The 27,781-nt window shown below is 39.4% G+C and overlaps 1 protein-coding gene across 1 annotated transcript in view; it reads left to right on the forward strand.

The window, feature by feature from the left end:
- Positions 1–27,781, forward strand: part of TUSC3 (tumor suppressor candidate 3) — a 144,157-nt gene that overhangs the window by 18,890 nt on the left and 97,486 nt on the right. The window contains exons 2-4 of the mRNA XM_018565112.1: positions 16,203–16,276; positions 20,628–20,659; positions 25,299–25,468. Of these exons, the coding sequence (XP_018420614.1) occupies positions 16,203–16,276; positions 20,628–20,659; positions 25,299–25,468 (276 nt within the window). The remainder of the gene's footprint in view (positions 1–16,202; positions 16,277–20,627; positions 20,660–25,298; positions 25,469–27,781) is intronic.

The raw sequence follows: 27,781 nt of genomic DNA on the forward strand, positions 1-27,781 counted from the left end.
AGCAGTGGGCAGCATGGTAACAGAGTATACATCGTTGTAATAGGTGTTACATTTGCTGGTCAACAGAATTTCAGAGCTTTGTCAATGGAGAATATTCTCCAATCAGCCAGGGACAGTTCTAAAAACATTATACATGTTAAAGCCACACTTTATGTAGGTAGGTGTACCTTGTTTGAATGTAAAAGGTATGTTTTTGATGTGGTGTATAGCTTTTAATAAAAAAACATTTCCAACTATGACTATTGCACCAGCCTTGGAAGCAAAAGGTTTGGGAAGCAGTATGTGAGGGTGCACAGCTCCTGCCTCTACATAAACTTACACAAGCTTCCCGCCTGCTTCTTCCTGTAGCTCTGGGTGTGTCACAAAACAGCCCTTCATGCTGTATGGGTCTGTATTTGAATCAGGCCTAACAGTACATGTTAAAACAAGTAAACTTGTGTATGTACCTCATTAGTCTTGCTTTCACTCAATATCCCGCTCTGTCCCCCTTCCTCCAAATCCCACACTGCCATTTTGAAAAATACATCAATGGTGGCTGTTTTCTTTTTCATTCTCTATGCTAGCCCACCAATGATGTCTGTGCCAGATATCGAGAATGCACATTTAAAGATCTGGAGTGGTTTCCTTTTTTCAATCATTGCCATGGCGTTAGCAACACGAGCCTCATTACACCATCCAACACTCTTGTTGCTGAGGCCAAGACAACATATAAACAGTAAATGTTCTCCTGAGATCTTTTGAGATTTTGCTCTTTAGCTGCAAGAGCTCCCTGGAAGGTACTGATGACATAGCCTTCCTGGGAGGCGCTGGCTACATTACCAGTGCTTCGGGAGAGGCAAAAGTATAGAAGATAAAGTAAAGTTACAAAAACAACAGGATTTCTAGATAAGAGTGTTCATTCAATATTGTTAAGCATGCAGAGCTGCATGCAACTGTGTTTTTATTGTTTTGGGGGGAAGGTTAACTTCAATGTGTGAAGCAGAATCCTCATCACGGTGTTGTTGCATTGCTCCATGATCACATCAAACATACACAGCAGTCTAAAACTCACCACATATATGGTATACTGTATATATTATAATATGACCATACAATCTACCAACAGCCATGTAGTGCATGAGCCTGTCTGAGTGGATACACATTGATTGTATTATTTCGGTAGATCATCACATTACATAGTTGTGGTAAATCTACAGGAGTTTGTACAAAGGTTGTACCATCTGATTTTTTTAATGTGTGTGTGATCAGCTTAGTCCAAGGAGCAGGATGCTTATTTCCTTTCATTGAACAAGTGGGCAATCTATCGTCATGTAATGGATAGTGATCAAGTCACCTTTTTTACATAAGTGATTATGACTTTGTTAGTCATTGTCCAAAATATTGGCTGTATTGGCTGGACCCTTACAATGGTCCCCACAATAGTGTTTGGATGACAAGTAAACTTTAAAAGCTGCTTTGTTTTTCATTACATTACATTAATTCAAAATAAGTTTTAATCAATGAACTATGATTGTGCATTCTGCAAGAAAACCCATCTGATTAAAGTTCACCAGCTTTTCTATATACCGTACAGTATAAATACAATGGCTGCATTTTACTTTCTTATAAGCATGTCAAGCCTAATAAGATTTAATTGGCCAACACTTTGTCAAAACAAATAATTATAACGTACTCAAAACGATTGCAGAATGAAGCTCTCGGCCAGCCTCTTGTCAAAAAACATCTGAAAGCAACCAAGGAAAGCTATTACTTAGAAGATCGGCCTCAGCACACAGCTGTCATGCCACCCATTATAAGACGTTAAGTGAACTTGTTTTCTTTTTCCTTGTCCAAGCCACCACCATGGACATTAATGCCACAGTCATAATTTGCTGCTTGCAGATGAAATATATTCTATAGCTGCATGCACTAATCATAGCAGTGTTTGACTTTCTGCCATCTAGTCTTTTCAGACTCGATATAAATAAATGGATTGCTGACATCTTAGTTGCCTTGTTGTATTCTTCTTCATTCAAGGCCGGTGATTGGGATCATTGTGGTGGAATGTTGTAATGAACCATGAATCTACTGATACTGTGGTGCACAGGCACTTGCATTGTTCTTGTAATTGGTAAAATTAGACTTTTGCTTCTGCTTCTGAATCCATTCTGTGACACAAATAACTTGTTGGTTGTTCTAATTTTGCAATGTTTTTCAGATGCTGCCAGATTACTTTGTAATCAATATGTTGTCTTTTCAATCACATGATCTTTGTAGACTTGGTTATTTCTTCAATGCTGGGTGTATTATTAGTGCTGTATCCGCAAGGGAAATGTTGCAGCAAAGTATTGGCATAGGACACAATAGTTCCTGAATAGGTTTTACGACACAAAACATATGTTTCCTCTGAAAGCTCTACAATGTCCTGAGCATGATGAATTTGCTGGGAATGCTGTCTTTTTTGTCAGCTGACAAGTTAATTTATGCTCCTTTATACTTGTGATAGCTTGCTATGTTATGCATTCTTTTGACATTAACATGTCAAGGCATGTTAAAGAAATTCTTCATGCTCAAATATTATTATGTTTAAAAGTTTGTCAAGCCAAAAAAATTAAACATTCAGCTCTGCTCTCTAATACTTGCGCATTTCCCAATGTTTTGTCTCTTTAAAAGCACTGCAGTTACATAACTAGTCCATTGATCTGCCAGAAATCCAGTGAGCTACTAACTTTTTCTATGAGCTGACAAAGCTTTTGCTGCACTCAAAATCCCAAGCAGTTTTATCAGCCCTGCCTGCGTTTTCTCCTTGGACTATATAACACCATCCCCATTGAGAGATTGAGGACTCTGTGTCCTCAATCTCTTTTTTCATTACAAAAGGGAAATATCAGGGGTCTGTTTAGATTCCAAATATTTCTATGAAGCCCCCTGATAATAAAGTAAAAAAAAGAAATAAAAAAATTATTTAAAAAATAATTTAACAAATAGCAAAATAGTTAAAAAAATTAGTAATTTTAGATTTTGGCCTGACAAATTCTGCTGTGGGGTGTGGGTTGCGGTGCCATTCATTTCAATGGCATCCCAAACACGCCTCCAGCCCGCATTCCAGTGCGGTTGCAAAAAATAGTGCATGCCGTTTTATTCTGAAGTAAACTTTGTAACACTCCACATTTGTGTGTTTTATTTTAATTTAAGGATGGTATTTAATTATTTATCCAATTAATGAATTAGTAGAAAAAATAATTGCCCTACTAATCGATTGTAAAAATAATTGTTAGCTGCAACCCTAATCAATGCAATGAGACACAGTTTACAATGAAAACCCCAAAGAACTGGCAGGTGTTTTCTCCTTGTTTTACTTTATGCAGTGGGCATACCACTGCTAGGCAGGGGTGGGTCATGCTTCCACAGACATTGTGAGGGTGGAGTTTTCTAGGGCTGTTTTGTAGTCCACTTTGTTATAAGCTTGTTTTTTCTGTTGTTTAATTCAGTAATTGAAGTAGAACTAATGGTCAAACTATAAAATTACTTGTGATATAGGCTGCCCATACCAGTATGACCAGGCTCTCTGCATTTCTAGGTAAACTCTGCAACATTTTGTAAATACCTGATGATCCTGACACTAAAACCATTGGCTAGATACTTATTTGAATAGGGTGACAATGTTCTTTCTTCTGCAGTGAAACCATTGCATCATTGACACCCTTGTTGCTCATGTAGTTGCTTAGAGTTGTTGATAGTCCTATTAGTGAATATCCACACCTAGCACCTTTTACAGCCCTATAGACAGCATATTGCTCTATCTGCAGGAGCTTAGGGAAATTATGTAAACCCCCCCTGTTCAGTCCCTCCCATCCCCTTTAACATTGACAGACAGGATTCAAGAGAAATCCACCTTCCTAGTTGCATTTACCTTTAACAAAAGTGGTAAATTATATTTAATTTAACATGACCACTTACACTGAAAATACTTTTTTATTAGAGGAAAAACTTTTAGAAGAAGATGTTTTAGATGAACTTTAATAGTCCCATTTATGTTTTCCGTGTTCTATGTGTTTGCTGGTGTGTGGATGTACTTAAAGGTCTTGTTGCCTCAGTAAACCTGCAATAGCCTTTTATAGAGTCACCCCGTCTGGTCCCAAACCATATTTTCTAATGATTATTTTTGCAAAACTGAAAATGTTCTGCTGGAGACAACATGCTGTGATGTTTTTTTCTACGCAGAGCTAAAATTGGACTTTATCATCCACTAATCAAGAGCCTAAAGAGAAGGATTCTTGCTGTCTTTTGATAAAGCTTGGGAGCATGTAAAATGGCTGTTATGCTGGGAATGCTTTCACCCTGTTTGGCTTTTTGTTGTTCAGTGCTGACCCTATAAAAATTTAGAAAGAAATATTGCAGCTGATGGATGATCCAGTGCTTGCTGTGATCTTTGAACACTTGAAAACGGATAGCTAAATGTTACTAGAGATACGGAGAGCCTTGTGAATCCTCCAAGTAACTTATATACCCAACCTTTTTGCCTTTGCTTCTGCATTTACTTACACAGTAAGTACCCTGTGGTAGCTCAACTGAGAACCAAAGAAAAACATACACAGCAATAGTAAATGTGATTTAATGCTGATCCTTTGCAAGTTGCCTTCATGTCCTTTCGGGCTTCAGCTTCCTTTTCCTGTGCTTATTATTGAGTGCATAAAGGTGGAAAATATTCAATATCCATGCAGAAAAGCTGAAACCTGGAGGAGGGATGGAAGCAGAGGTGAGTGATATTTGCACAATACATTCTTCTCATTCCCTTTACTTAAATCCACTTAGTGGACATTTTATCATTTAGTCTGAATGCTCATTTCTGTTGGTTTAAGTAAATCCTGTGTGTATCACCATCCAACCTCTCTGCATGGGCATTAAATAGAATTCAGATGCACTATAGGAGCAGGCAAAAGGTTAGTATTCAACTGACAACTCTAAGAATCATTTCATCTGAGCTATTGGCAAAGCACAGATCAGTTTTCAGTTTAATGGTACCACATGCCTTGATAAAGGTTTGTTTGGATTTTCCCGTGCTGAGTGAATCATTTTACCTGAATTGATCCCAAGATGCCCAGCACTTCTTTCAAACCATAGCTGTGTTCAATCTTAACAGAATAATGTGTGCTAATTACCCTTAAATGTTTACAATTTGACATACAGATGTGTCATACAACATGTTAAAGTCCCTGCACTGCTCCACTATGTTTACAAGGGCCTCCATAGCAGATCTATCTTCATCAGCATAATATCACAACGCCCTTTCCCAGCTTAGCTTCACCTACTTTTTACATGGGTGTTGTGGCAATCATCATAACTTACGTATTGGGCAATTCTAGGCCTCATTCACACATGTGGCAAATCATGGTAAAGCCATGTTTTTAAAGCACCCCAACAGCCTACCAAGGCACCTGAGATGTTGGTCAATAGTTAACAGACAGTGCAGTTGTCGATGCAGTTGCATCCAGTCATGTCGTGATGTGGCAAAACTTACACCGCATGTTGTGTTAGTAAGGCTTTGCACTTGGCAGCCGTCTTTAGTCATGTAAATGCCCACCATGTGACAATTACAGCCAATCACCAGGCCTGAACACTGTAATGTAGGTGGCCCATGGCATCATCCGCATCTAACCTCAACCAGATGACTCCAGAGCTTAGTCAGGCTGGGATGTTGCACTAGGGAGGAGCGAAGGAGTGGTGGGAGGGGGCTATATGCAAACACTGTCATTTTGCCCTGATGGGGCTAAATGACAGTGACTCTTTAACTGGTGTCCCCTCACCTGCTGCCCTGTGTAAAGTGCGTGATTTACAGAAGTGGCTGGATGGAATAAAAATGCATTGGCAGGAAAAGAAAGTTCTCATACATTTATTTCATCTGTGTATTGCAGTGTTTGCCTGGAGTTTAGCTTTAAAAATGAACACATTTTTTAAGGAGAAAAATCAAAGTAAAATAAAGGAAGAGTCAAGCACATATGAAAGTCATGTAGATCTTAAACAGCGCTCTCCATTATCACACCATACATTATTTTGGAAGAATGAAAAAAAAACCGCAAGGCAATGTTAAAGATTAATTAAGCTGGTTAGTGCTAATACATGCTAAATATATTTTCAAGGTCTGTCTCTAAATTAATGTCTCTCTGTAATAACTTCAACATGTCTTGGCAAATGCAAGATAAACTGAAAATTAATTATGCTGTAATGAGATTATCTTTGTGTCATTTGTAATAGCAGATATTAAGAATAAGGTCATGCTTTGTGTTGGAGTAAATCCTCTTTAATGTTGTTTTATTTGCTTTATTGCCTTTCGATTAATGTTTGTAAATAGAATGTTGCAGCACAGTAGATTCCTTTTATAAAAGTATTGGCAGCCACAGTGCTTTGAAGACATAGTAACATGACAGAATGGGGATATGTATATTTCTGTTTTTAAAGAACAGTTCCTGTCAGCAAATAAATCAGTCAGTAAACTGCTAACGCTATCTAGCGATGTGCTACATTTACAAAGGCCACTTAAAGTGACACTAAACTCAAAAATATAATAATAAAAATAGCTTATATTATATAAATAATAAATGACTGTGTACCTTATTTTGTGGTTGTTTAGCTCTGAATGCTCCAAAATCCGTTTTATTTTTCTCCAGCCGCAACTTCCTGCCAGAGGGTGGCTACTTTTCTTCACCATGGTCCCTATGTGTGCTGAAAAGTAGCCACCCTCTGTGCTGGTTCATGTGAAGACATTCAGCATGTCAGCTGTCAGCAGGCTTAGACATTTCTCAGAGTCTGATGGATAAAGCTCCTACTTTTACCACCACTGAAATAAAACATTTTTTGTCTGCACTGACCATCTCCAAGTGGAAAGCGTTCATCAGCAAGTGGGGCACAACACTCACCAGTGTATATAATCTCACTATGTACATACACAGACACACATATGTGTATATCCTCTCTATATACAAACACACACACACACACACACACACATATGTGTGTCTGTCTATGCACATAGACAATATATGTACTGTATATAGTTTTCTCTATAGATTGCTGTAAATATGAACTAGTACAGGTAATACAGAGTAGCAGTTTGGTGGGGAGTACAGTGCAGGCAGCTGATATCACTCAGTGAGGAGAGGGAGGGGAGGGGTGCAGTGAGAGATGATTCATCTCTGCCTCATGGGAGTTGTAGGCAAAGAAAGATGTGCACAGGTCAAGAATCAACGTGCACTGCTCTTACTAAGTGACAGGAAGTGTGAGGGGACAGAAGAGCAACAGGAGCGAGCACAGCAGACTTTCCAAAGGGATTAAAATAATAAGACTTTATTTTAAAACATAAATAAATGTGGCTTTGGAGAATGTTCATTGTGTAGATGTATATAAGGACAAAAAAAGCTAAGGGTGTTGTGCCGCTATAAATCTTAAAAATGCATTCAAGTTCCTTTAACTATTAACAATAATGTATATTTGTGTATCAGTCAGCCGTAGATCCTTAAATTATCTCTGAAATGGTGCGGACACTGTCCTTCTTTCTGGAGGGTGGCTACTTTTGTTCTCCATGGTCCCTGTGTGTGTTGTAAATTAGCCACCTCTACAAGCTTGCTCCCGAGATGGACTAAAATCTCAATGCTCTCCTTAACTGCAAACCTGAAGGTCTCTCCTCCTCTAAACTTTTCTATATACTATCACCAGCGAAGAAAGAGAGAGACAAATCTTTGAAATCCACGTCCCTCAGTGTTTCAAATGTCAAGCGTTACTGGTTAATGTCTCATGAGAAAAGATCAGCTAAACTTGATAACACCATGCATACATTTGAAGCTATTTAGTCCCCCTTGGATTAAAAAATACTTATCTTTCAATGCCCACCACCACCTCCCCTCCGTTTAAGTAAACTATCTAATTTTCGGCCTTACTCTTCCCTCCAGTCGCAGCCTGGATCCTCCTGAGCCTCCTCTTCCCCTTCTACCTTCTCCTTTTTAACTTCCCCATCCTATACTGCCTCTTACCCCATGGCACCATCTCTAATCTTCAAACAGCCCGTTATTCATTCCTCGCCCACAGCTGTCCTGTCAACAGGATAGAAGTAGCCTTGCCTAGATATGTCAGACCACACCATATCCATTCTTTAATTTCATTTTTCTAGGATAAAGTGTCTGTAGCAACTTTTTGCTTAATCTCTCTCTTATGTACCTTTTGATAAGTTGGATGAAGTCATTCCCATTGCACTATGGTCTATCTTTTGCATTTTGTATTTCTTTGTGTACCTGATGCACTATTTCTATTTGTATGTATTGCAATTTTGCATTGTTGCTCTTGATATTACTCTTTTTTGAAAAATTTAAACGAGTAAAAAAAGTTAAGTAAGGTGATCTAGTTTAGGGATTTGCATAGTGCTTTTTCTTTGTTTTTTTGATAGGGAAGCTGCACATTCTTCACTAGGAGCCCTAGTGCTGTAAACTACCATTGCTAGACCCAAACTCTGAGATCAAAAGTATCAGAAAGAATACTGTGCTGAGTCCGGATGGCACATGCTGCTCAAGGACAAGCAGATGTCTCACTGCCGGCCTGTCGGTTTCGTGGAGTCATCTTCCAGTCGGTGGTCTGCATGTGTGTATAGACATAAAGAGAAAGGGATAATAAGGAAAGGATTGCATCATTAATAAATCCAAGTATTAATGGTGACAGATACATATCATCAGATGCTTTTCAGTGTGTAATAGTTTTGTATTCATTGTAGTAATACAGTATAGCCAGATAAATACTGAGGATGCAGAATTGTCATCAGCACCCTATCCGAGTCATTTAGTTTTACGTCTACACTTATTGGACATATATTTGTAACAAGAATAACCAGCACTTAGTATTCTTGCTCAGCTGCTAAGCTATTCCACAATATGTTGCCTAATCAATGCTGACTACTTTTGTCAGCATCAGCAAATGACAACCTCACAGAGACTAATGAAAAGTGACACTCTGCCTCTCAGAGATTTACAGTAAATTGAGAATTGTTTTTATTACAAAACTTAAAATTAACAATTGTAGAATTTCCCTTGAGTGTGTTTTCTGTGCAGAAGAAAATATTCTGAATATTTGGAAAACGCATTTTCCTTCAGACAACCTTATCTGGCTCAGTGGTGCAGAAATATTTTAAATGATAAAATACAACAGTTTAAACACCAGTTCAGCAACCGAAGTGAACGAGATATTTGAATGCATTTGTAGCTGGCATATGTGTAACACTTAAAGACCAACTCCAGCTTGCATAAATGTATAAATGTACTGCCCTTCAGTAGTTCAAAGAAAAAAAAAAAAAGCAGCTTTGGCTATAATACCCACCATGCCTCTTCTGCCTGCAGGCTCACCATACCAATCATCTATGCTACGCCAGGGTATCAAAGACACACCCCTTGTGAGCCATGTCATCAAGCCACTCTGGGCTCACAAAAAAAAAATGCTGCAGGGAACATGACGTTGCAACATTTTCTGCAGTATTTAGGACCCACCCACCACTGGAGGAAGAAGAAGACCCATGATTTAATACAACTAGAGTTGGGTTTTAAGATGGCCCAGGGACTCAACTTTGTTTAGTTTATGCCTTCTCAACCATAGCCAGACCTCCCAAGGTACTAAGTGGAAGTGCCCAAAATCAATGTAGGTGTTCGTAGATCCGGGTAGATCTCATTGCTGGAAAATTCAAACATATAAAATGCGTTAAGGCGACTTAGCACCTTTTAGCTGAAATATTTTTGAGGAGTGATCCTTTAAAGCAAATCTTTTACACGATGAGTAGAGTTCTTGAGCATACTGAGATAATCTAGAAATCACTCCCGCTTTTTAAGGTTAAACTCCAGGCAACCAGCTAAATGAAGAGTTGATATATATCATCTCAGTGGAGCATATAAGGAGGGGTGGAGTATTGGCTTTGCTTTCTGGCAGCGGCAGTCTAATCACAAGATGCCCTTTCCCTTTGAAGGTAAAGCAATTCACACATATATACAGTATGTGTGAGCATGTGTAGGTTTCAGCCAGAGTGGCAGAATTTGGCCAAGAACACACCCCTAGCCCGCTGACTGAACAATGGGCTGAACAATAATGAAGCGGTAGCACAGTGAGGTCATCCCTCTACTTACTCTGCTCTCGCCTCCTGTCACCATGTTCATTGTGAGCACATTGCATGTAGCAGAATCTAGCAGGATCTAGTGTGAATTAATCCTCTCCTAGTTTGTGAGCTGTACAAGGGGTTACAGGAGGATGACAAGGGGATGATATACAGATACATTCAGGCAGTAAGGTGGATTTAAGAATTCATTAAAAAAATTCTAAATAATGTTCAACTAGAGGAGTTTTTTTGTAATTACTTGGCGTTCAGTAGAAAACTCGTGCTGCACGGCCAAACAACAGGTTCACTTATCTGTGACACCCCTAGCCGCACATATTTTTCTTTACTCTCCCACTACTATGTTGTGTTGCCAAAAACAAAGAAAAAGCCCTGCATTAGTTCCAAGACATTACTAGAAGCTTATATAGCACTAAGGATTCCCTGTACCCATGCAACAGCAAAGGGTGCCTAATCATCCAGTGTCCTTGATGTGACTGAAGGTAAGGACAACGAGTCATATGTGTACCTTGCTCAGAAGTACTAGGCCTTGTGTCTCTGCTGCCTCAATTCAGTTGCAGGGGGGGCAAAGGAAGGACGTTTGAAGCTGGGAAGGATGGCAGTTAAAGCCCAACTCCAGACTCCTAACTCCCTCTCCCCGTACCCTCCTTCCCCTAAAGGGCCCACATACAAGGGCCTATATTTTTTGCAATTTATTTCCTTATACTCACCTTTTCCAAAGTCTTTAGTCTGCCCACATGATACCGCAGGGTCCCCTTCCTCTTCGCCTCTCCTCCAAATTGGGCAGTCTTCAATGATAGAGAGAGTTGGCCTTTAAGTGAAACTACTGCATTGCCCTTTTACACTGGCCATTTTATAACAGAGGCAGTGTATAGTTAGGAGATCTGGCTAGTTCTCTAAAACTGAATGCTGCAAATAATAGTCCACTATGTACTTACTAGACTGAATTTGAATAACATTGTTCTGAACACTGACAAACAACGTTGAAACATGCCACTTACTCTGTTGGGTTGGGTTAAAGTTTAATAATGTACCGCACTTAAGATATTTTAAATAGGGTTTGATCTAGCTGTTATATCACTAGCTTGTCATGTAGCATGTCAGCATAGCAGCTTGTACAATGTTTTGAAGACCGCACAGAGCTATGTAGGAAAATCACTTAATATCAGTCTTTCATGTTATGTGATCCCTGGGTCAGTGCGTGCTGCCAGCAGAACTTATTGTACACACAAGGCATGCTGTCATTTTGCTCATCGCGCTGTTTAAACCTTCATTTGATGGATAGTACATGAATTGGACACAGTTAGCTCTAAAGAGAACAGTAGTAAACCGTAGTATGCAAACTCAATTAATGCAATCACAGCATTGGGTATCGATGTAATTTTGTTGCTGTGTAGTAAAAGAATGGACCCATGTTAATGCTGAACTCTGGACATGTAAAAAAAAACAAATTAATGCAGATATGTAGTTTTGGGTTTATATAAACCTATTTTTTTCTGAATTGAATTTGGAATAAGCCTTATGCAATCCCCTATACAGAGATGCAAGAAGGAGAAAGTACACTGGGACCCAATTAGGTGTGTTGCATACAAATATGTTGGCAAGGAACATGCTGATAGGAGGGGAAATCTGAGTGAGCATACGGGTGACTTTACCAGACTGCTCCTGCTCTTCCACTGTCCAGTCAGTAGGTTGATAGTGGATAGAGCACACCACTCTATTGCTCACTGTAACTGTGCTGCCTGGGGTGGGCTGCTGCAAATATCTCTGGACTTAGTGGACAGAATTATAAATTCTGGCATGTAGAACAGCTTCCTTGTATTTACAGGTGAAACTTGAATAATTAGAATATCGTGCAATAGTTCATTTATGTCAATAATGCAACTTAAAAGGTGAAACTAATATATGAGATAGACTCATTACATGCAAAGCAAGATAGTTCAAGCAGTGATTTGTCATAATTGTGATGATTATGGCTTACAGCTCATGAAAACCCCAAATCCACAATCTCAGAAAATTAGAATATTGTGAAAAGGTGCAATATTCTAGGCTCAAAGTGTCCCACTCTAATTAGCTAATTAAGCCATAACACCTGCAAAGGGTTCCTGAGCCTTTAAATGGTCTATCAGTCTGGTTCAGTAGGAATCACAATCATGGGAAAGACTGCTGACCTGACAGTTGTGCAGAAAACCATAATTGACACCCTCCATAAGGAGGGAAAGCCAAAACCGCAAGGTACCCTCTCCGCAGTTGTGATCCAAGGCTTGCGCTGCAGAGACGTTACAGCTTGATTGGCCAGCAAACTCGCCTGACCTGAACCCCATAGAGAATCTATGAGGCATTGTCAAGGGAAAGATGAGAGACATCAGACAGAACAATGCAGAAGAGCTGAAGGCGACTATTGAAGCATCCTGGTCTTCCATAACACCTCAGCAGTGCCACAGGCTGATAGCTTCCATGCCATGCTGCATTGAGGCAGTAATTGCTGCAAAAGGGGTCCAAACCAAGTACTGGGGACATATGCATGCTTATACTTTTCAGAGGTCCGATATTGTTCTATGTACAATCCTTGTTTTATTGATTGCATGTAATATTCTAATTTTCTGAGATTGTGGATTTGGGGTCTTCATGAGCTGTAAGCCATAATCATCACAATTATGACAAATCACGGCTTGAACTATCTTGCTTTGCACTTAATGAGTCTATCTCATATATTAGTTTCACCTTTTAAGTTGCTTTAGTGAAATAAATGAACTTTTGCACGATATTCTAATTATTCGAGTTTCACCTGTACTTTATCAGTTTGTTTGTGTGCTTAGGACATAGATGATTTATCAGCATGTTGCCGCCTCTTCATTGTCCAATCAGCAGGCGCCAGGTAGGGAGTAGATATCACTAGATTGCTTAAAGGCTAAGTTACCTTTAGCATAACCAAATATTGTCTAATTATAAGAGGCGCGTGTAATCTTGGTGTCTTTTATGCATTTCTTTCAGACCTGTGCACTAATCCAGTGTGAACTTTTTTCTTGTTGCAGGAGCTTCCTGTAATAAAGACCAGTATATTCTGCTCTATCTCCTTGCATAGGCTGACTGGTCTTCTATCAGCCCTGCCTGTAGTTTTTTTTTTGCAGGACGCACAATGAGAATGTCACTGCTATATAATAATTTGGTTTTCAAAATCATTTGGTGCACACAAAGTGGATTTATTTCCTGTATGGCTATTGAGGAACATTATTTAATGAGAGTTGTTGTACCTGGAGTTCAGCCTTAAAGTGAGCTTGTGGCCAGGCTATGGGCATCAATCTAATTAAATATGCTTAACGAGCATGAAAATACCTCTCAAGTCAATCTGTCTGCAACTCCCTCCCATCTGTGAAGCTGCAGTCTTTTCACCTCAGTCTGTTAAGAATCTCATGGAATGTATACAGTACCTGGTTTGGGAGCATTCTGATCTGCTCTGGTTGTTTACTTAACACAGTGTCCCAACTTGCAATTGGCACTCCTGATGCTGCATAAAGATCACATGGTTGTGATTCCATTAATCGTACCATGAAATATACACACACACACACTTCAACAGCAATATTATTTCTTTATAATTCAAGGTGCAATTCAGATGTCCACTGTACCACAAAATAGTGACTGCACAAATTTCATTGAGTACATTGAGGTTTATACAAATTGCACTGGATAAATCATGAATAAGGTGGGTCACCACATCCCGTAAATTAATAGTATATGCCATTTATCCCACTTATAAGTGACATTTCCCTGGATACTTTAGAGCTTCTATCTAAAGACTTTTATGTTTTAAAGACCTCTAAATTATAAAGTAATAATATTGTTGAAGTGTGTATAGTGTGTACAGTATATATGTTGTTCATGGCATGAATAAAGGAGTATTGTTGATATTAATCACTATACTTTATTGTACATAAAGTGACACTAAACTCAGGAGTTAAATCTTAATGCATTCAAGTATCCTATCTATCAACAAAAATGTATCTTATTTGTGTATCACTCGGCTGTAGATCCTCAAATCATCTCTGAATTGGTGCTGACACTGTCCTTCCTTCTGGAGGAGGGGGGGGGGCTACTTTTGTTCCTCATCGTCCCTGTGTGTGTTGCAAAGTAGCTGCTCACTCCCGTGATGGACTATAATATCAGGTTAAGTTTTGTTTTGAGATTGTAGTCCATCACGGGAATGACCTTGGAGCGGTGTAGGGCTTCAGCTAACTATTATTTTCATAATCGATTAGTTCGCCGATTATTAACTTCGATTAATCAAATAAAATTTAAAAAAACTAAAAGTAATAAAATACATGAATGCAGCATGACAGACATAAAGTTTACTTCAGAATAAAACCGTATACACATTTTTTGATATCGCACTGGAACGCAGAGCAACGGGAGGTGCATTTGGGATCCATTGAAATGAATGGTACTGCAACGCACCCCCTGCAGCAAAATTTGTCAGGCCGAAAATGAAAAATACTTTTCCCCACCTTTTATATACATACATACAATTATTTAAATAAAATAAATAAATGCATATTTTTTAATGTATGTATATTAGACATTTTAATTAGGTTCATATATTTTAAATAATGCGAATTGTAAAACAAAGCCAATATAATAAAAAAACAACCTTTTATTTAAAATGACACGGCAAAAAAATGTTTTTTCTATTTTTAATTTTAGTTTATTAAACTTTATTTTTTTTTATTTGCATTTATTGTTTTTATTTAACTTTTTTTAACTTTTTTTTAGTCTTTTTAATTTTAGGTTAACTTTATTTTTAAAACTTTTTTTTTTACTTTATTGCTGGGAGCAATAGCCAGCCTGCTATTGGATGTTTCAAATTGCAATAGCAGGCATGCTATTGCATCTGCCCTCTGCCTGCTGTCAATCAGCAGAGGAGGGGCCTGAAGGAAAAAGTTCTCCATCAGGTCCTCCCATGCTGATTGACAGCAGGCGGTGGGTGGGTGCAATAGCCAGCCTGCTATTGGCTATTGCATTTTAAAATATCCCACAGCAGGCTGGGTATGGCTCCCAGCCTGCGGATGTAGAGAAGCCAGGCAGCGGGGCAGAGAAGCAGTGGCTGGACCGGTGGGATCGTAGGAGCGGCCTGATTGGGGCTACCATGAGGAACAAAAGTAGCCACCCTCCAGAAGGAAGGACAGTGTCTGCACCAATTCAGAAAATAATGCCTGGTGATCCTGCTGCTGTTTGATCAGGCACTACCGGTTAGAGGGTGACAATGTTCCTGTCTTCCAGTTGTGCTCCTGTGTTGTCACCCTCTCACACGGTATTCTAAGGAAGATTACAAGACTCTAACACTGTTCATGCAGACAATAAAGACTTTGCTGCTGCAAGGGAGCTGGCTTTACATACCTCACGCTTCAAGGATCATGGCTTTCAGACCTTGCCTGTTCCTGATATACTGAGCAAAATTCCATCGAAATTAAACCACTTAATTCCTTCTTTGTCTAACTTGACCATAGCATGTGTAGCGCTCACCCCCGAAGGAGCCGCTGAATATTGAAATAGGTTCTCCTACCTGTTGGTTCCAGCTGCCATTCCCCTTTAATCAGCAACAGCACACCGACACTCACGGACAGAACGGCTCGAGTCTTAGGATCTTTTTAGGGTATTTATTTGCAACATCAATAGGAGAGAGAGGGTTTAGGATCTGTAGGATGCCATTTGGAAATACTTCTGAGGACAGCTTTCTCCCCTAGCAACCGCTAAGGCCGAAATCACTGCGATCTGGTCCCAGGGACCAATAGTAGTAGTAGTAGTAGTACTGTGAACAGATACCTGGAATAGGGTGTGGGATCTCCCTTGTGGGTCCCAGACGGACGCTCGCACCAGCTCCTCTGCGGTACCCCTCAACAAGCGGACTCCTCCCCGACCCAGCTTCCATCAGGTATTTTCCTCTTTAGGATCATTATTCACAACTCTCTGAAGTCTAGGCAGTCTCGGTAGTGTATCCACATTCCCTTTTCCTGTCGGGACACATGAATCACGCGCCCTCTCAATAAAATCTTTATGGGCCTCATTGTGTGCCACCCCTTGTTTGTAGGTGCGCAGTGGTGAAGATTCGAGCCACCGCTCGTAGTAGGCCGGATGAAAGCCCAGGCCCCTGGCACTATCCAGGTATCTCTAAATTGAATAGCGACATTTTAGAGGGCGCTACACATGCATTGTGAAAATGTAAAGGCATGCACAGATTAAACCGCCATCAAAGAAGGAACCTTGATGCGTTTTGCGCAAAGTGCTTAATCGTAAGGACACTTTATGAAAACATGGTCCACTGTTGTTACCATCAGGAAACACCCCCCCTCCTCCCCACACACATACACACACCATTTTTAAAAATGATTTAAAAAAAAGTGCTGCAGAAAGGTCACCTTGTTGTGATTGACATCTATTACCTGCCCCTGTCTCACCATAAGGGGTCAAGATGGAGTCCCAAGAGTTGAACATTTTGAGAAGTATAATTCTATCTATAAGATATCTGCCTAATAATTACAAATTGTTTGACAAAGAAGTCCACTCTCGTATAGATATGGAGGCTGTGTATTTAGCTGTAGAGAAAACATAAACAAAACTGAGAAGTTCTACACAGGTCATATAAAAGAACACACTAGAAAAAAATGTCTGGGTGTAAAAATAAAGTGTTGTAGGGACACTTTATGTAGACATGATCTGCTATTGTTACAATCAGGAAACCCGCCCTGAAAAATGCCATGCAACCATTACTGGAGTGCATGTAAACATAAGTGCCTGCAAACAGGATACAGGAGATCAGCAGCAATGGCATGAAACATAGAATGACAAAATGTGAAAACAGTATGTTTATAAATTGAAAAAAGCCAACTGTTTTTAAATAATGAGATATACTGTGTGTATTTGTGTGTGTGTATGTGTGTTTATCAGGGGCGGACTGGGACGGGGGGCAGGGTGGCAATTGCCCCCCGGGCCTCTTTGATGCCACCACGAACGGCTCCTTGACCCCCTCTGCCACCTGCACGCGGCTTTGTGATCGGTGCGTCCGCTGCTCATCAAGGAGGTGCTCGGGAGGCCCCAGGTAGGCGTGGCTAACATGCCACGCCTACCTGGTACAGCCAGCCCGGATCACCTTGGTATGCGATCTGGGCTGGCTGGATCAGGCATATCAGGCTTGCCCCTGCCCACCCACATCCACGCTCCTCCTCCCCATCTCACGCTTGCTGCTGCCAGACCCGCCCGCCTCCACGCTCCACATGCCGCACCTCCTCCCCGCCTCACGCTTGCTGCTGCCAGACACACCCACAATGAGAGCCCGCACAGCCCACCTGAGTCCCTTTCAACAACAGGCGGAGAACCCAGAGCAACAGAGTATGTAGCTTCATATTATTCTGCATTGGTGTGTAATGTATTGCTGGGATTTGTAGTCCTAACCAGGGTCGCAGCAGTCATGCACGCGCACAGCCCTGATGAGGCATCCCTCCACTGCCAATGTGCTTTACATTTCCTAAACTGATAAATACATTCACACTACTGTTACATACGGCTGTTTAAAATTGCATGGAAATTGTGTAAAGTGTACATAGCTAGAGCGCCAGTGAATGATCAGCCAGTGGCTGGGAATACAAACGTTCTATTATCCTGCAGGCACTAGAACATATTTAACAAGTTAGCTGTGCAGCTCCCTGAGAGATGAGGGCCTCACTCCTTTCTGAGACTTTATATTTTCTGCTTCCTTTTATTTTTCTCTAGGGCCATATTATACAGCTCAGCAGTGACATTCCATTTGTCATGTGTCCTTTTTCTCAGATCTTCAAGCTACCATATGATGTTTTAAATCAATGAAAAGCTCCTCAAAGGTAGTAAAGACCACAGTGGAAAGTTATGAAATAAGATAATTTCTCTGATGTAGAAACCATGATTATCAATGAGTTGTCTGTGTGTGTTGGCTTTAGTGGACCAGTCAAACAAGTCAGAAATTAACTAATACGTATGGGAGGCTGCAAGATCCTATGTAAAAACCTGTCCATAATGCATCTGAACTTATGTGGTCATGCACCCTGTGTACATCCTTATAAGCTGAGCTGCGCCACCTATGCTCAGGGCCAACATGTGAATAGCAGGTGGAGCCTGCTGCTTATTCACTACTCACAGGGGTTGATTTACTAAAGCCAAATAGGCTGTTCACTTTGTAAGGGATTTTGCACGTTGCAGAGGAAAGTTTCCCCTTAGCTTAGTGAATGTGGTGAAGCTCTGAAGACTTCCCTCACCCAATCATGTGGGTGCATTATAGGATTTTTTTTGCCTTCCTCTGGATCAACTGTCTTCTATATTTTTTTTTTCTCTATATTTTGAACTCAATGGACTTGTGTATTTTTCCAACCTATGTTTAATATGTAACTATGTGAAAGTAAAAATAATGTGTTTTTTTTTTTTTAATTGTCATTGCACAGGATTGGGTATTTTTTGCAAAGTGAAATTTCATCACACTCGCCAAGCTAAGTAAATATTCCCCTTCAAAGTGAGCAGCCCCTTTGCCTTTAGCAAATAAACCCATATGCCTTCATTCATTCGGAATGATTGAATGCTGAGGTCTTTCTGCGCATGTTGCACAGACGCATGAATGACACATTCAGTGATGTAAACATCAATAATGTGTAATCAGTGGTCAGCGCTTGCTGATTACCCACTATGCCTTCAGTCATTCTGCGCATATGTCGCCACTATAGGACTCATTCAGGGGGAAATGCAAAGATCAAAAGCATGCAAACAGTGGCATTGGCTACATATTTTTTGATATTTACATGTCAGCTCACAAAAGTGACAGCAACCATCAGGGTCCATGTATGCTGGGTGCATGTAAATACAAGCGTTTACATACATACAACATAAAATACATTTTGTACACTTTTTCTATTTAACCCAGTTGAATGCAGCACCACATTATTTGTGTATGGGACCATAACATGTAATACAGCTGCATTTAGATCTGTAAAAAAAAAATGCACACTGCATTTTTTGCGCCCGTGTGCATGATACTTAAAACATTCCAAAAAATTGGGCCAGTAGTTTAAAAATAACCCTGCCCCTAACAAGCTGTCTTTGTGAGTAACCTATTACATCTAATGCAGCTCTATTCAACAATGACTCCTTCAACACCCAAGATAATGTATTGATCAGAAACATGCTGCCAGCATCTTCTTTGTCATTTTGGTGCAGATGCTGTTCCATTTCACAGTTAAAACAAGAAATGTTGAGTGCACAAAGCCGAATATTGTATAAATTAACTGATAATATTTATTCTGACTGGATTTCATACTCAGCACTGGATTATGCAAGGTGTTTGATCTTGTTTATGGTGTTAGTCCAAAGAGCACTGGTGCTCAGTAACTCACAGCAGCCAAGCAGAAATAAATTTGTTTTAATTTGCGGATTCAAACACTGACTATACATGACTTGCTTCGGACTTGTGCAATCAATGAACAAATGTGTGTACAGAGGAAATAGAAATATTTGAACAATTGCTATTTTGGAAAGTCTCCGCATTGTGCCTGCTGTCATTCGTTTTGAGTCTTCACAGTAATGTTTTTTCACTTTATTAAAGTCAAACTAGACCCGCCAATTTAATGTCTCCCAAAACAGTAACTTTTATGGCAAGTATGTAACCTTTTAATAAAACAACATTGTGGACTGACCACCGCTTGGTATGGTAATGTGCTCTCAAGTACCACTTGGCAATGATACATTTTTTTCTTTTTTTTTCACCATTAACTCTTCTTCGTACTCACAGTTCAAAAGAACACATGTAAGAATTTATAGGAAGAATCCAAGCATGTGATAGTTAAAATATTACATTGTTTAACAAGGTCTACACCTCTAGACCAAAAAGATGGACAACTGAGGAAAGAGGGACAGTCCCTAAAAATGATTGTCTGTTGGGAGCTATGCCTGCTGGGGTGCAGTTACCACTGTGTAGGAACCATAGTTCTACATTCTCTAAATGTAATCAGTGGGGCATAAAACAATGGTGATGTCAGATACATAACTAAAAGATCCATTCTTATTGGTTGGTATAGTTTACTGCTCTTTGCACTTCACTCTTACCTTGGTAAAGTGTATTTAAATGGTTATGTAAAGGGAGGTGGAGAAGGGTTAGACCCGCTGCCTGTGTCTCTGCTGGAAGGATCCCTCTCTACATTTGTCTTGGTGACTGGGTCACTAAGACCGATAGTGAGGGGAATTTTGTGTTGTCATCAGAGAAAAAGTATCCAAAGGGAACAAAGATTCAGTGACAAGTGTCAAATATGTGAATTCCGCTTGCTTTGGGAGATTTTCTCTCATTTCCTGTTGCCGCTCCATGGCAGGAAGTAAAGAAAAAATCTCCTCTGCAAGACTGCTAAAAATAACTTGATAGGAGCTCCACTAAATGTTTTATGTGTTCCCACTCACACAGCATACCTAAAGATATACTTTATTTTAATATTTAATTCCTTTTTAGTTATTTTTTTGGAGCAAGCTGTTGGGCAGGCTGTAAGTTATCCTGAACAATTTCAAAGGGAAAGAGGATGGAATTACTGGGGAAAGACGGAGATAAAGTGCTTGCAATGCAGAACCCAAGCATTGAGACCTTAAGCACATTTTTCGATCTGCCAGCACAGTACAGACAGGGTTAATTATAGTAAACATTAATTCCTCAGCCCCTTCATAAACATTACAATGAGAAAACTTAAGTTCTGGAGTTTTCAGAAAAGAGCAAGTAGAAGGGTAAGCAGTAGTATTAAAAAGGTATGTTGAATCCCTAAATATCTCCACTTGGACAGTATGTAGTCTTTTGATTTTTTTTTGGTTTTTAAATCATTGAATCTTTTTTAGTTAAGCATGTAAAAGTAAATAATAGTCAGTGTCTGTAAAGTTCAACCTCTAGCCAAACTTTCTTAGCGCTTGATAAAATGAGGAACGTTTGATCTTCTTTCGCTCTCTGTAGTTTTCTATAGCATTTTCCCTTACTTTCTGTCCCAGTGACCGGATAGGAAACTTCTCCAATGGGAACAAAGACATCCACAATAACACATTTTAGTGTTGTTGGTAAAAGTTAGAATTAATTTGAATTCTTTATTGCTTTTCTTTCTTGTCCTTGTGTCATTATGACAAAAAGCAAGGGGAAGTATACCCATAAAGGCCAAAGTGAGGGTGAAATAAAAAGCTTGACCGTAGCCCTTTCCTGTTCTTTACAAACATTTTCCAACTCTTTCTAAAACTTAAAATAATTTGTTTTCTATAGGCAGGCTTTAACGCTTTCCCAGTGTTACTTAGCTTCCTAGTGTCAAATTTCCTACTGATTATGTAAGAGCTTTAAAGCTGAAATGTAATGTACTTATATTTTGCCTTTTCTAGTCCCTTCCTCCCTTTTCATTAATATGCTAATTAAACTTTTAGAAAAACCTTTACATTTTCATCACATCTTATTTTAAATTCATGATGTCATCACTGGAACTCTGTGCTTCTTTATGCAATGCAGGCATATCATGATTGGTGGGAAGGGTGCTGCACATAGCTTTCTGAAAACATCATAGTACCCTGCCTTAGTAATCTCTCAAGAGCCCCTCAAAAGTCCTCAGATCTGCTGCAGGCAGTGAGCTGGTCCTTGGAAGTATTTATGCATACATTAAAATACCCTTTAAACGTTTTTTTTTTTACAATTTTTTAGTTTTGAATAGAGTCCTGGTGACCTATGTCACTGAAAGTGAAAGAAAAGGACTTATCACTAGGGATGCACTGATACTGATGCCGGGTATTTGGGCAAGTACTCGCATTCGGCCAAATGCTCTGATACATTCCCCGATACCGGAACTTGCGGTCAGAGGGAGATTTCCTCTGATCGGCAGTGCAGCGAGAGAATATGGTAATGACTTGCAGCCCGGCTTCCTGATTGGCCAGGAAGCAGACTCGATGCTGTTTGTTTGGCTCGTTGTTGATTAGCCGGGAAGCCAGCTTCCCGACCAATCAGCATTGAGCCGGCCAATCAGGAAGCCGGGCGGCTAATAATGATGCGCCACCCGGCTTCCTGATTGGCTGGGAAGACCGCTCGATTCTGATTGGTTGGGAAGCCAGCTTCCTGGCCAATTAGCTTTGAGCCAGCCAAACAGCATGTGTAATGACACACCTCTCAGCTTCCTGATTCCCTGGGAAGCCAGCTCCATGCTAGGGGAAGTACCGGTATTGGTGCTCAGTATCGGTACTCGATACCGAAAAACCAGTATTGGTGCACCCCTAGTTTTAACACTCCCTTTCTCCCTCCAAAACTATAAAAAAAAGTTTCCGTAATGCTTGTAGGACCCTTCAGCACTTTTTTAAAAATTCTATTAATTATATATGGTATTTAAAAATATTTGTAATTGCATCATTATCATTACATTTGAGGCAGCTGCAGTGCACTGAAGGATAACGGTAGATGCAAATATGATTTCAAGGACAGAACTTCTATTTTTTTCTGGCCTTACCCTCCCAGATGAACCCTCCATTGGCTCTTTTTTTGAACAGTTTCAGCAGACCATTGAAGAAAGGTGTTTGTATATTCTCCAGAACAACAGCAATGTCAGTATATGAATATATGGATGGGGGGGGGGGGGTACTTGCAGGACAGCTTCCCATTTCAGCTCTGGTTAACTTGCCTAGTGTTAATTACTTGTAATGTCTTTTTGTTTAATAGCTTTGACACGCACCTGCATAGAATCATTGCAGGATGTTTTTAGCTGTCTTCGTTGTGGACATTTTCCATTTTTTTCAGAGCTTCCACAGTGTTTTGTTTTGCTACAGCTCATTTTATTGTCTTGTGAGAACATTGTGTATAAGCTGATGCTTTTCATTTTTAGCATTATATTCATTAGCGATCATAGTCTTACACAATAAAGAAGCGTTGACTAGACTTTACAAACCAATTGACACTTTCCATTTGCATCAAATTTGTATCCCAACCAAAATTAACTGTAAATAAATGTTGTTGAAAATTATTCTTTAGTCAAGAGCTCTGACTAATTAGTGCTCAGTATCTCAAATCAGTTTGCTTCCTGCTGCTCTGCTCTATGTGATGTTGCACATTTAACGTGTTACCCTGTTGCTTTTTGTCTTGTAAACAAGCTGGAGTGATTGACTTGAATAGTTTTTAAGAATTGTGTCGAGATGAAATTGCAGGAAATTCACTTGGATTCTTTGGAGTATTCACTCCATCTGCTGAAGTAACGGGAAAGTTTTGTCAGCATAGTAAAAGTGCGAATTAGAACTGAACTTGTGGAGTCAATCTGGCTGCTCTGTGTGTCACCAATCAAGCTGTTTTAAACTATCTGTTCAAACAAACTCTGAACTTCTGTAAAGAAAAATAAATATCAGGTTAAAATAATGATAAAGTTGCACAACAATACAAAATTTAATTTGTGATTTACAACCAAACCCAGTAAAAGAAAATTGACCTCATGCATCTTATTGAATAGGATCATGGGAAAATTAAAGTATTCTTTTTACTGGCCTTGGCCGCTGTATTTCAAATATATCTAGCTGTTTCATGGTCACCCATTGTCCATTAATCAAAACAATATATCAACTTTCTGCCTTTCTTTTTATATCTCTGTATGAAATAAAAAATTACTTTTTTTGCAAAGATTTAAATAGATATATGTGTATATACAGTATAGGGTTGATCTATTAAAGGCAATTGGAACTTCCACTTTAGTTTAGTGAATGAGGCGAAGCTTTGGTGACCTCCATTATCCAATATCATGTGCAAGCGAATATGTTCTTTTTTTTATGTTACTTGCACACATTTGGGTATTCATTGCAAAGTTAATTTTCAGCACTTTCACTAAGGAAAAATCCCCTTGCAAAGTGAACAGCCTATTTGCCTTTAGTAAATGAACCCCACAAAATCTAAAGGGGGAACTTACAACTCAGTACTTATAAGTAGCCCCTAAAGTGAAAAACATTGAAGTGACACTAAATTCAAGAGTTAAATGCATTCAAGTACCTTATCTATTAACAGTGCTGGACGTTATTTGTGTATCACTCAGCTGTAGATCCTCAAATTATCTCTGAATTCATGCTGACACTGTCCTTCCTTCTGGAGAGTGGCTACTTTTGTTCCCCATGGTCTCTGTGCATGCTGTAAAGTACCCATTCCCTCCAAGCTTACTCCCGTGATGGACTCCAATCTCAATACCAATTAGTAATGTAGACATGTGATTGTAGTCCATGGAGATCGAGCTTGGATTGGTGGCTACTTTACAACACACAGGGACCATGAGGAACAAAAGTAGCCACCCTCTAGAAGGAATGACAGTGTCAGCGCAAATTCAGAGATGATTTGAGGATCTACAGCCGAGTTATACACAAATAAGAGACATTTTTGTTAATTGTTATGATACTTGAATGCATTTTTTAAAGATTTATCTCCTGAATTTAGTGCCACTGTAAGCTGAACACCTGGGAAATATTGACATATAAAGATGTAATAAAAATAAAGGAAATAGTTTCCTGATCAATGTCTAGGGTTGAGGAAAAAGTGTATGAGAAGGTCTCTTACAAAAAGTCAAAAAGCAGGAACTTGGACTGTCACCATACTTAGAGGTGAGAAATATTCAAAGCACTAGGGAAGAGAAGGGCACAAAGTTAGGGGGCACAGAGGGGAGCAAAAGAGAAGGTACTTTGCCTGACTTTCAGACTTAAGCATTGCTCATGGTTAATACATTTACTGAAATAATTCAATATAGTTTTTTTTATAGTTAGAAATTTTGCCAGGTTTCATTGCTGTCTGTAACTTCAATGAGGAGTTTTATCTTCACTTTTTATTCCTGTGGGACAAAAAAGGAGTGTGGGGAGCAAGGACAAGGAACAGATGGCACTAAAAAAATTCACAGAAGATCTAGCCCATCCCCATTCTGCTAAAAAAAAATGATTTTTGCAGCTGTCTGGCCCCCCATTAAAAATGCCCTGCCAATGTCTTTGTCCTCCTCAACCATCACCAGAAGGATGGGAAGTGAGGATCCTAATGGGGACAGTAACAGCACTAAAAACAGAGTTTAAGTCTTCCCTACTCTATCAAAAAGAAGTTTATATTTGGTCTTCATGTTGTATGTCATGATATATTATATTAATACAAATATATATTTTTTTCATCTAGAACCTTCTAAGTGAAAAGGTGGAGCAGATGATGGAATGGAGCTCTCGACGATCAGTTATCCGTATGAATGGAGACAAGTTTAGGAGATTTGTGAAGGCACCACCCCGTAACTATTCTGTGATTGTGATGTTCACTGCGCTGCAGCCTCAGAGACAATGCTCTGTATGCAGGCAAGTATTTCTGGATCTTAATTGTACTTTCTTAGACTGTATGTGACCTTTTCTTGTACATTGGTACTTTTCATTAAAACAATTTTCCAAGTAAACAGCTAAATGCACAGCTGAAATACATATATCAGCACTGTTATACCTGCAAAAAGATTTGTATCTCTGTCCTCCCATTCCTAAGATTTACACAGCTCTAGCACACAGCACAGCCCTGTCTGGTAGGTAAGGAGACCTAATTATTTTCTGCTGCAGTTAACTAACACATTCAGGTCTTGTCCCTCCCCCAGCTTGTGTCATAACGTGAAAGGAGAGGCAGCACACTGATGAGCTCATTTTTCTTCCACTCTGCTCTCTAATCTGATCAGAATACTCCTTGTTAGCTTGTAAGCACTGCAGCACACCAGATTGGTTTGTTTTGCGGTTTCCCCTGTGACCTTGGCGTTGTTAATGATGTGCCTACCTAACAACTTGGTTTTGACGCCTGATTCTTTTTAACCCCCCAGGTGACTTGGCTGGTAACCTTGACTACCAAAAGACCAGTGATGCACATAATGCATCCTCGAACTATGGTTGCTAAAGGTTAAGTGTGCAGCACCAGTGGTCATCAGTCTCTAACAGAGATGCAATTATTACAACTCTTTTCTGTGGATCTCTCCAAACTCAGTCCACTCTCTGCGTTTCCTTACTGGTCTCACTTGTACTGGTCACGTGGTTACTCTCTTGGCTGATCACATTAGTTTACAGACATAGGCTGTTGAATACATGGCTTTGTATTTTGGAGCATCTTTGCTGTTTACCAGCTATTCACGACCCATAGTAGACAGCAGAGTACAAAATTATTTTCATTTATATGAGTTTAAATACTTTATTCACTCCCTCTTCTTTTTACTTCTAAAGATATGTGATCTTCTATTTAGAAAGGCAACTGCTGTAATGGTTAATGTTTACTCCCAAATGGTAGTGCTATAGAAAGCAGGAAAAAAACTGAATTACTACATCATCATTGGAATGCGCACAGCAACTGTGTGTGCTTTTAGCCCGTTGTACAAAGCAATAATTATCAAAGTATACATGTAGCAGGCCTGTATATTGTCCTATATTACAGAAAGGTACCAGATATTATATCTACAAAGTAAAAATAGAGCAGAACAATTGGTTTTACGCAAATGGGTGTTTAGAGGAGAAAAGATATGATAACACCATAGTAGACCTTGCTACTGATACTGTGTTTCAAACCTGTAATAAGCCTGGCTTAAGACAGCCATGTGACAGAAACCTTCAATTATACCAAGGGAATTGGTTTCAGAAAGAGATGATTGCTAGGGTTTCAGTTTGAACCTTGGGTAAGGCATGTACGGAAATGTTTTTACTTAAAGAGTGTTGAATACAGGGAATAGCTTCCAAACTCATGATTGGTCCGACATGGACTATAAAAATGCATCTTTATTTTATGGAAAAGACTACAATTTCGACTGCTAGATAATGATATCCGGATGTGGAAGGTGAAAATGATATTCTAAAGTATACAAAGCCAGACACTATACAGTAATGTTGATTGCTAAAATTACCAGTAAGCTGCTGAGATTCCAAATACCTGACAGTTTTGTGGTCTCTGCACTGATATTATACCATTTTGCAATGTCAAAAGATGTTATGCTAAGTAGCACATTGGAAGGTGACACGACAATACATTCTGCTGCAAGTGTTAGAGTCTGCAGGCTAAAGAATAAGAACTCAAATAATTTACATTTGAACAACAGAGAATCGTGCATTGTGTTGTTATGTTAATGAAATCCACATTACAGTAATTCTGGAAGAAAAGTTAATACAGTAAGTAAATGGCTTTACTGGTATTTTTATTTCAAATACACATTTATACTTAAAGATTTTATAATTTCCTAAATTTCTGTGTCACACTACTGCCCTCTACAGATTGCTGGTGTGCTATGCTGTTGGGTTACCAATAATCTTAATAGCTTTGAATCACAATACGGGTGTCAGAAACAGTTAAAGAAGACACTTTAGTGTTTTATGTAATGCAGATTACAGGATTTTCTTTCCATTCAATAGATGTAATCCTAATCACGAGAATCTTATATATTCTTTAACATGTAATATTAAAGGTGACTTTCAACCTTTTAAAATGTATAGTTTTCATAGTGATCCTGCCATGAAGATCCTTGTTTACGTACTTCCTGTTATGTTCGGTTACAGGTCTATGTCCCAGTCTCCCAGTTGCTGTCATTGGTGGTCAACCTGTCAGCGGGTTGCCCATGCAGATGTTGTCACCAACATCAGGACCAACAGCTTTTTCAG

Source organism: Nanorana parkeri, unplaced genomic scaffold, assembly GCF_000935625.1.
Source record: "Nanorana parkeri isolate BGI_ZX_2015 unplaced genomic scaffold, ASM93562v1 scaffold814, whole genome shotgun sequence".
In the NCBI taxonomy this organism is placed as follows: Eukaryota; Metazoa; Chordata; class Amphibia; order Anura; family Dicroglossidae; genus Nanorana; species Nanorana parkeri.